This window comes from Brachyistius frenatus, unplaced genomic scaffold (genome assembly GCF_029030835.1).
Source record: "Brachyistius frenatus isolate BFR_SWC_R1_liver_20210118 unplaced genomic scaffold, ASM2903083v1 Contig_6, whole genome shotgun sequence".
Taxonomy (NCBI): Eukaryota; Metazoa; Chordata; class Actinopteri; family Embiotocidae; genus Brachyistius; species Brachyistius frenatus.
Window position 1 is genome coordinate 2387501 of NW_027210605.1, and position 8403 is coordinate 2395903.

Sequence of the window (8403 nt, forward strand, 5' to 3'; positions counted from 1 at the left end):
CTGCTTGTGGTAGAGCAGCACTACTTCCAGGGGCTGTGGAGGCTGGAGGAGCTCCTCCTCTTCAATAATAAAATCGCGCAGGTGGAGGCCGGCACACTGGGCGGTCTGAGCAGCTTAAAAAAGGTCTACTTCAGCCTCAACCAGATCACACACTTCCCGTTCTTCTCCATCCAGGATCACAGTCATCCATTCTTGACCATGCTGGACCTCTCGTCCAACCGAATGACTCGTCTGCCATGGGAGGACGTGAAAGCTTTGCCTGGGTTGGTGCAGCGGGGGCTGTATCTCCACAACAACTCTCTGATCTGTGACTGCTCCATGTACAGTGTGTTCTGGCACTGGGATTTAAGGGGCTATGACTCAATAAGGGACTTCGCAGACGAGCATACCTGCAGCATCTACGGGGACCCGCGGGCGTCCATCCGTTTCCTGCGACATAACCGCTTCTTCCACAACTGCACTGTGGAAAAAACCATCTCGCAGCCAGTGACAGTTCTCCTCTCCAACGTGTTGGTCTCAGAGGGAGATCGAGTGCGTCTAGACTGCCAAACGTCCCTGAGCAGCACAGACCTCTCATTTACATGGCTCTCCCCAAACAAGGGGTATCTCACGGAGGCCAGCATTAATGACTCGCTAATTAGCCTATTTCCTAATGGTACCTTGGAGATCCAAGCAGCCAAGGTCAATGACTCGGGTCTGTATGTATGCACAGCTGTGGATATTAAACAGGCACTGAATGCAACTCGGGAGGTGAATGTGATGGTGCTGCTGCCTGCAGCGCAGTCATTCAACACTGGCTACACAACGTTGCTAGGCTGCATAGTCACCACAGTCGTCATCCTCGTGTACCTTTACCTGACTCCATGTCGCTGCACCTGCTGTAAACAGTCAAACCCGCCAGGTATCCCCATCGCAACCTACGACCCCAGCACCCTGTCTTCTGTCTTCTGCTCCTCCATAAGAGACCAGTCCAAAATCCAAACTAATAAGCACGTAGCGTTCATGGAGCCGATGATGAGTGAAGACGGAACAGAAGGGACTCCTGAAAGTTGCCCCTGAACAAAGTTTTTTTTTTTTTTCAAGTGGACACAGAAGAACTCTGGACAAATGGAAACCTTATATTCAGGAACTAGCGGGGAGATGTTATTTGAGAGTGAACGCCATAAAAGAAAAAAGAACTTCATGTCTTTTTCCCGACTGCCGGCTGCAGCTAAAAGGCATTCTGGACAAAAAAAAAAAGCAAAATCTCCTGTTCCAATCCTGCTCTTTTCTGTCATTTGGCCAGACCGTTGAAATTAAAGTTTCGAGTTTGGTTTATTATCCTCAGTGTACTGACAATGCCAAATCCTGGTAGAGCCATTATCTGTCCTAAAAATCAGCTAATAACTTCTCTGTATACTCAGGTACAGCACCAGGGGGAATATTTCTCTTAGAATCAGAGAATGAATCTGGCTCACTTCTCACACAACGGCTTTGGAGGTTCCAACAAAAATGCTGCAAGTGAATAACTGTATGGACTGTACTTCAGCTTGTGCATCTCTTTTTAGGAACTCCATAATTAGTGTGATAGAGATAGGCGTTATATATAGGCACAGCATCGACTAAAGATGGCTTTACATATACAACTATTATCTTTTATAATTTGTAGCTTGAGCCTTAGGCACCTAAAACTCTATCCAACCCTTGAAAACTTCAGTTTCCCATTTTCCAAATAAAGGCTTCAGTCCCTTTGGATCAACGACCTCCTATGCTGATCTAGTTTTAGTTTTGAAGGCAATTATTATTTCTGCAAACCTTTCAATGCGAAAGCGCCACCTTTTCAGCAAACATTCAAAAATCTATGCACCTCTGTTTTCTGATGGAGTGATCCATCATACATATACATATCTCAAATAAACCTGTTGCGTTGATCTGGCAGCAAAAAAAACAAAACAGGGAGTCTCTCTCAGTGCTCTGCTTATCTGGCAAATAGGAAAGTTTCCAAATCAGCAGTGTCAACAAACCAAAAACAGACAGCAATTGGACTGTTCTTCAAAAACAGCATCTCTTTGATTCAACACAGCAGAGCACTTTGAACACTGCAGAACTAGCACAACCACTAAATTTGAACTGAAGTGATAAATTCTTCAAGCATCTCTGATGCAAACCCCAAGGGGGCATTATTTTGTATGGCTTTGTTGTTGTTTTTATTCAGTGTAACATGGCTTAAATGACAGAATTACACACTGCAACAACGGACATGAAAGATGGTGAAGAAGGACTCGCATGCACTGCCACGAAGGAACATAAGTGTGTGGGATGGGAACATTAACTTGATGACATGAAAGACCAAAGACAACACATGGGTGGATGAGGATGAAGGGATATTCAAAACGTGATGAGACAAAAGAGTCGCCTCGAAAGAAACAAATCAATTTCTTTAAGTCCGAGCATCCATACAACTTTCAGATTGTAGCTTAATCTTAATGTAACCACTGGGTGGGACTAAGGATTGCATCAAGATTGAATAGGATTAGGTGTAATCCTCGATATAATGTCAGAGAGAAGTCATCAGTAACTGCACATCTCACAAGGCAGAGCATGTCGTTGGAGTAGGGGCCTTTGATTATGTCTAAATCCTTAATTAAAACTTGACTCCTTTTAAGCCAGAGGAGACTGATATTGTTGAGCAATTTGAATGTAAATTCAGATGCAAAAAAAAGGGGGGGGGGTCTGGAATCGAACAAGCAACCGTGCATGAAAGTGGCTCTTCCAACAGCAGCAACCTTCATCACTATCAAACTCTCAAAGACTCAGCAAAAAAATGTTAGACTAAGAGAGCACAGTAATGCACCACTCTAATCACACTATTACTGTCTGGATATATTTAGTAAAGTTTCACATATTTTCACTGTGGTAAACAACATTTAAATTCCTGAACAAGGGTTACATAACATGTGGCTATGTGCCCGTGTGATGTAACGTCTTGTATTTGAGTCTGTCATGACCCGTTGTTTTCCCAAGACAGTGTACTAGAGACATTAAATGGTGTGATGAGTTGGAGTTAGGTTTTAGGAGATTACAACAGCGAGGATAAAAACCAGGTGCTTTGTCGATTTCAGTGTTTTTAAATCCCTCTAATCTGGCTCTGACCTCTGACACAGCTGGGTGGGATTTATTGTTTTTGATGTGATTAACAGATAGGTTAAAAAATAAAGGACATAATGTCAGCAGTGCGTGAAGGGCTTTCTGTTGCACAAAGGGAACCCATAGGTGACCCTGGTTATGTAAGCTCACCACTGGTTTAGGGACTCAACCTCAGTGTAGGCAGCATGTCAGAGTTAGGATGAGTAAAGTTAGTATTGCGATGCTATTTGGTATCCCGCATTTTCTTTTAACCTTGTGACAGCAAGCACTTCACTGATAATGGGAGACCTCAACAGTGCATTTTGAAAAATAGAAATAGAGGTACACAAGCACACAGTAAATGATAATTTTGCTCGATTAAAGTGTTGCACATTTTCCAGTTCATTTCAAACATGAGGAGGTAGCTGACAAACCGTTTTATTTGTACTGACACGTTGATAGACTGTCCTAATAATTACCCTGTAAAATTAAAATCTAATTTCCAGTTTAAACAGAAAGGTGCAAGTCTATAAAGCTCGGCCTGTCTGCCTTTTGCAAATTATCCTGAGCTGCTCTAACAAATTACCCAGATTAAAGGAAGCATCCCTTGATGCTTGAAAACATACGCCCTTTTCCAAAGCAAAACACTCCATCCGGCTTCAATTAAAGCATGCACTTCCCTTTCCAGATTAATTGTTTTTCCTGTTTTGGCCGGGCTCCCAGGGATTCAAAATCATCTTCGTCAAGAATCTAATTACTGTGAAAGGGTAGTTTTATTCTGAATAGCTGAATTGCTTTCACGACAGTGGAAGGCTGCCATGACTGTCAACACAGGCTATTACTGAGCTGTCAAAGCAGTCATCAGGCAGGAGTGGAGGCATCCAGCTGTGGCAGATACATATGCATCTTACAGGGAGCTGTGACACCCACATACACAGGCTCACGGGGGCCTGGTGTCACCTAAAACTGTTATTTCACTCTAACAGGATACTTTAGTTTGAATATGTTTGAATGCTTGAGAAACACACAAAGCATTAATTTCAGAGCAGCTCACCAACTGTGCGATACTATAGATCTTTTTTTAGGAGGTAGGTCGGTCGCTTTCAAAATAAGACTAAAATAAATGCAGACTGCTACACCAGACAACAGGCTGTTTATCATACCTCTGTGCTGAACATGAATGCGGGCCTTGGTCGGGGTTTTCAAAGCAGGATGAAGCAGCGGGATGTCTGACATGTCGCACAGGTGTCTGGTCTGGTGTCAGCACTGTGGGGGATAAAGCAAATAATTATTTAATCAAATCTAAAGGTCTGTCACATTTTATAGCAAACAAATAAACGAGTCTATGCCGTGAGACACCGTGATCTAAGCCACTCAGACTCCTGGCTGACTATCTCTGGGGCAGTTATGTGCTTTAATAAGTGGAATTTATTTGGATATTATAAGGTTTGACAAGCACAATGACTCAACGTATTTTAACTTTTATATTGTGGCTCATGACCACTTTCTTTTTTGCAGCATCCTCTTGTCGTTTTTATTCCTCCTCAGTGTTCAGTTCTTGTAATTTCTTCCACTGGCTTTATTGTATCATGTTGTACTGGTGGCTCCCTTGTTATTATCTGTCACACATTTATATTAAAAGAAGACCTCTCCCTTCAGAGGCAGTAGGGGCACGTTATCTGCAATATGTTACAGTGTCAGTGGTGGCATGTACTCAACAATGTACTTTATGGTCCTATATATATATATATATATATATATATATATATATATATATATATATATATATATATATATATTTTTTTAAAAGCCTACCAGCAGCCTGACTCTGGGGATGTCATCGGTCTGTCCAGCAATTTGATCCAGTTTGAAACAACTATTTCAAGGACTGCCATTACATTTTCCACCGACACTCATAGCCAACTAGCTGTGGTGGTGATTTTTGATGAGATCCGAACCACTACTGGATGGATTGATATGAAATGTGGTGCACACATCCATGGGCTCCTCAAGATAAATTGCTAAATAACTTTGGTAGTTCAGATTTTTCATCAGTGGAGTAAATTTCTATTTGGTTTGTGACCAGATTCCTGCAAAAACTTAAAAAAAAACCCAAAACATTTAACCTCAGCTGTGCGTTGTGTGTCGTGCTCATTAACAAATGCCAGAATGTTAACTAAGATGGTTGAGCGTGGCAAATATATTAATGGATTAACATGAGCATGTCAAATTTATCACTGTAAGCATGTGAGCATGCATATGTTAGCATGTTGCTCAAAGCTCTGCTGCGTCTAAGTGCAGCCTCACAGAGTTGCATGTGTGGTTGTAGATATTAGAGCCCGACCAAAACTTACTGTAATTTGTTGGGTCAAACCTCAGTCAGACTCTAGTAGTTTGGATATCACCATGTTAGTCATTTTTCGAATATTATTAGAGATATACGTGGCTGGTGTAGCCTCATAAATAATTACTGGATTTGATCTTTTCCCAAAACTTGCAATTTTTTTTTAGTCACCTGCATTGCGTTGTGCATCCTACCACTCTGTAAAGTTTTACCTCCGTAAGGACTTCATAAAAGCTGTCTTTTTCTCCCTGGTCAGGTGCTATTCTGAGACAATTTGGCCGCAAACTAAAAATTAAGAAAAACAACACTGTAAATTGGATTATTTCCATAATCGGAGGTGTTGAGGGGTGTAACAAGAGAAATAATACGTGTGTACTGTTACACTCACACAGGAGCTTGTTTCATTCTGGCTGAAAGCCCTACATCATGCAAAGGCACCTCTTCAGGAAACACCTAAACTCAGGGAACTCCACAGCTAACCGATTGACCAAGTTCTTGGTCAAGTTCTTGGTCAATTGGTCAACCTGCTTATTTCTTACCCTTTATGCTGTAATTCAATAAAATGTGTTTCTGTTCTATAAAAGGAATCAAAACAGATTATTATGTGCATAATGGGCACTTGAGGAGGAAGAAGTACTCAGACTTGATTTTTTTTTTTTTTCAGTTAAGCAGAGGGGGAATTTACATTTTACTCAAGTAGGATTCTTAAATATAATTTTATTATATGGTATTTTACCCTTTTACTTAACCACATTTCAAAGGAAATAATATTTGACAATTACTAATCAGTCTACTTTTCTGAATATATGAGAGGTTTATGAAGTATAATCCAGCATTTTGCTATCAAATCAACCGGTAATGTGTAGCACAAGATTAGCACCACATATAGGTTACAACATTACATTTTCATATTAAATTATACAATTAATTATTAATAACAATAATAATACAAAGCTCTGCATGGATTGTTTCTGTATAATAGATGCTATTACCGTTGCCACTGTAAGCACATTTTAAAGATAATACTTTGGACAATGTTAATGCAGGACTTTCCCTTGTAATACAGTATATTATTACTTCTACGGATGCAAAGGTATTTCTACTGTAACTTTAGTAAAGGTCTGATTACTTCTTGTATTACTGGGTAACAATGTAGCAATATAAAAATACTTAGAAAAAGTAGCTCCTAGAAAAAGTTTAAAGTAGAAAAATTAGAAGTGTTTCTGAAGATAAATTGGCTCGTGAGTGTTATTGTGATTTGATGATTATGACATGAAGATGGTCGACACCGACATGTCAGTGCCTAAACTAAATTTTACTGCCGCATCAGGTCGAGGTGTAGTTTTAACTCCTTTACATTTACAGTAGATTGGTGATATTATCTGGTGACTCTGGTGCCGAGAGATGATTAATGGCATCTGTTCATTTCTTTGACTTTGATCTTTGCTGCACAAACAGAGATATAAAAGGAAACCATCTGACGTGTAGAGGGGGGATGTCTCTTTGGTGGAACTTAACTCAGCCGCACATCTGAAACGTGACAAGTGATACCAACCAGACCGTTTTTCTAAGGATTCAAGTGTATAAAAAACAACAAAAACTACGCTTCAACAACCCCATTATATGTTTTATGCAAATATCTCCTCCTGGAAAGTAACTAAAGTTGTAAAATGAATGCAGTGGAGTGGGTTAAATTATGTACAAGTATAAAATGGAAATGCATTAGTAAAGAACCTCATATTGGCACCTAGGTGGCATGAGAGTTAAAGCTGGTTTCCGGTATCCAATCAAGTAGCCAAAAAAACAACAAAACAAAATTAAAAAAAAAACAGTAATAACCATATAGTCTACGGTAACAACAGGATCATTTTCAACGATTCTTGTCGTTTAGTAGACTGGAAAAAATATCACAAAATAGTTCATTATATATTTACAAAATATAAACAATATAAATTACAGATATTTATGAAAAACTATTTCCTTATACTCATCATAGACGGTACTTTTGTCCTAATCTAAGTTTAGATTTTGTGATTTCCTACACTGTTTTATATTTATGTGCCGGCAGAGGTCAGTCAGTCATGTTCATGTTTTCTCTTCCCTTACTGAGGATACCCCCCCCCCCCTCCCGATGATGCACACGACCCCCAAAACGCTCCTCGGTGGCTTTAAGATTGCGGTTTGTGGTGGTTATTTTAGGTATAAAGAGCCGTGTGGAGTAGGGTGCTGTAATAAATACAGCTGGCTCAGTGTTTGTGTGATGGGTCTTAGCCATAATTGATTTAACAACTTATTTTCAGCTTCCAAAGTTACCATGTTGCAGCTATTGCACTGCTGGAGTGGGGCTCTTGAGATGAAGTGTGTTAACCTAATTCCCACATTAAGAGGAAGCAGCGCCCTCTGGTGTTCTATCCATCAGACACTCCACTGGGTTAATGAAACAATACAATGAACCCACACTCGGAGGACATCAACCCATCTAATCAGTCTTTCAGAGGCGGATGAGTTGAGGAGCCGATGGCTCAGCACGGAGTCTTAAAGGGACTGAAGCGCTGCATTTCCTCCCAACTGTTATCTGCACACAGCTCACACCGCAGGAAACATTGATCTCGCTGGAATCAACAGAATATCAATTGCAAACTATTTACATAATAAATTAATCATTTTAAGTCTGTTTTTAACGATGATTCTGATTCAGCTTATTAAATGGGAATATTTTCTGATTCCTTTAGTCCTTCATGATAATAAACTTAATATATTTCCGGTTTTGGAACAAACCATTTTAGGCTGCAACTTCAACTTTGAGCAACACTGGTCTACATTTTTCATCATTTTCTGACATTTGTAAAACCAAACAGTGAATCAATAAATCGAAAAAAGAAAAATCAAAAAATTTATTTGCTGATAACATCAGTTATTGGTAACCCTACAACAGCTTTTCCATCAGCTATAAG

At 40.0% G+C, this 8403-nt stretch overlaps 1 protein-coding gene across 3 annotated transcripts in view; it reads left to right on the plus strand.

Moving 5' to 3' along the window:
• Nucleotides 1-4835, plus strand: part of LOC138636547 (amphoterin-induced protein 3) — a 6841-nt gene extending 2006 nt beyond the window's left edge. For all 3 annotated transcript variants that reach the window (XM_069724612.1, XM_069724603.1, XM_069724616.1), the window contains one exon: nt 1-4835. This exon is cut by the window's left edge and continues 378 nt beyond it. In XM_069724612.1, coding sequence (XP_069580713.1) covers nt 1-1059 — 1059 coding nt within the window. In that variant the 3' untranslated portion in view covers nt 1060-4835.
• Nucleotides 4836-8403: the final 3568 nt, after the last annotated feature.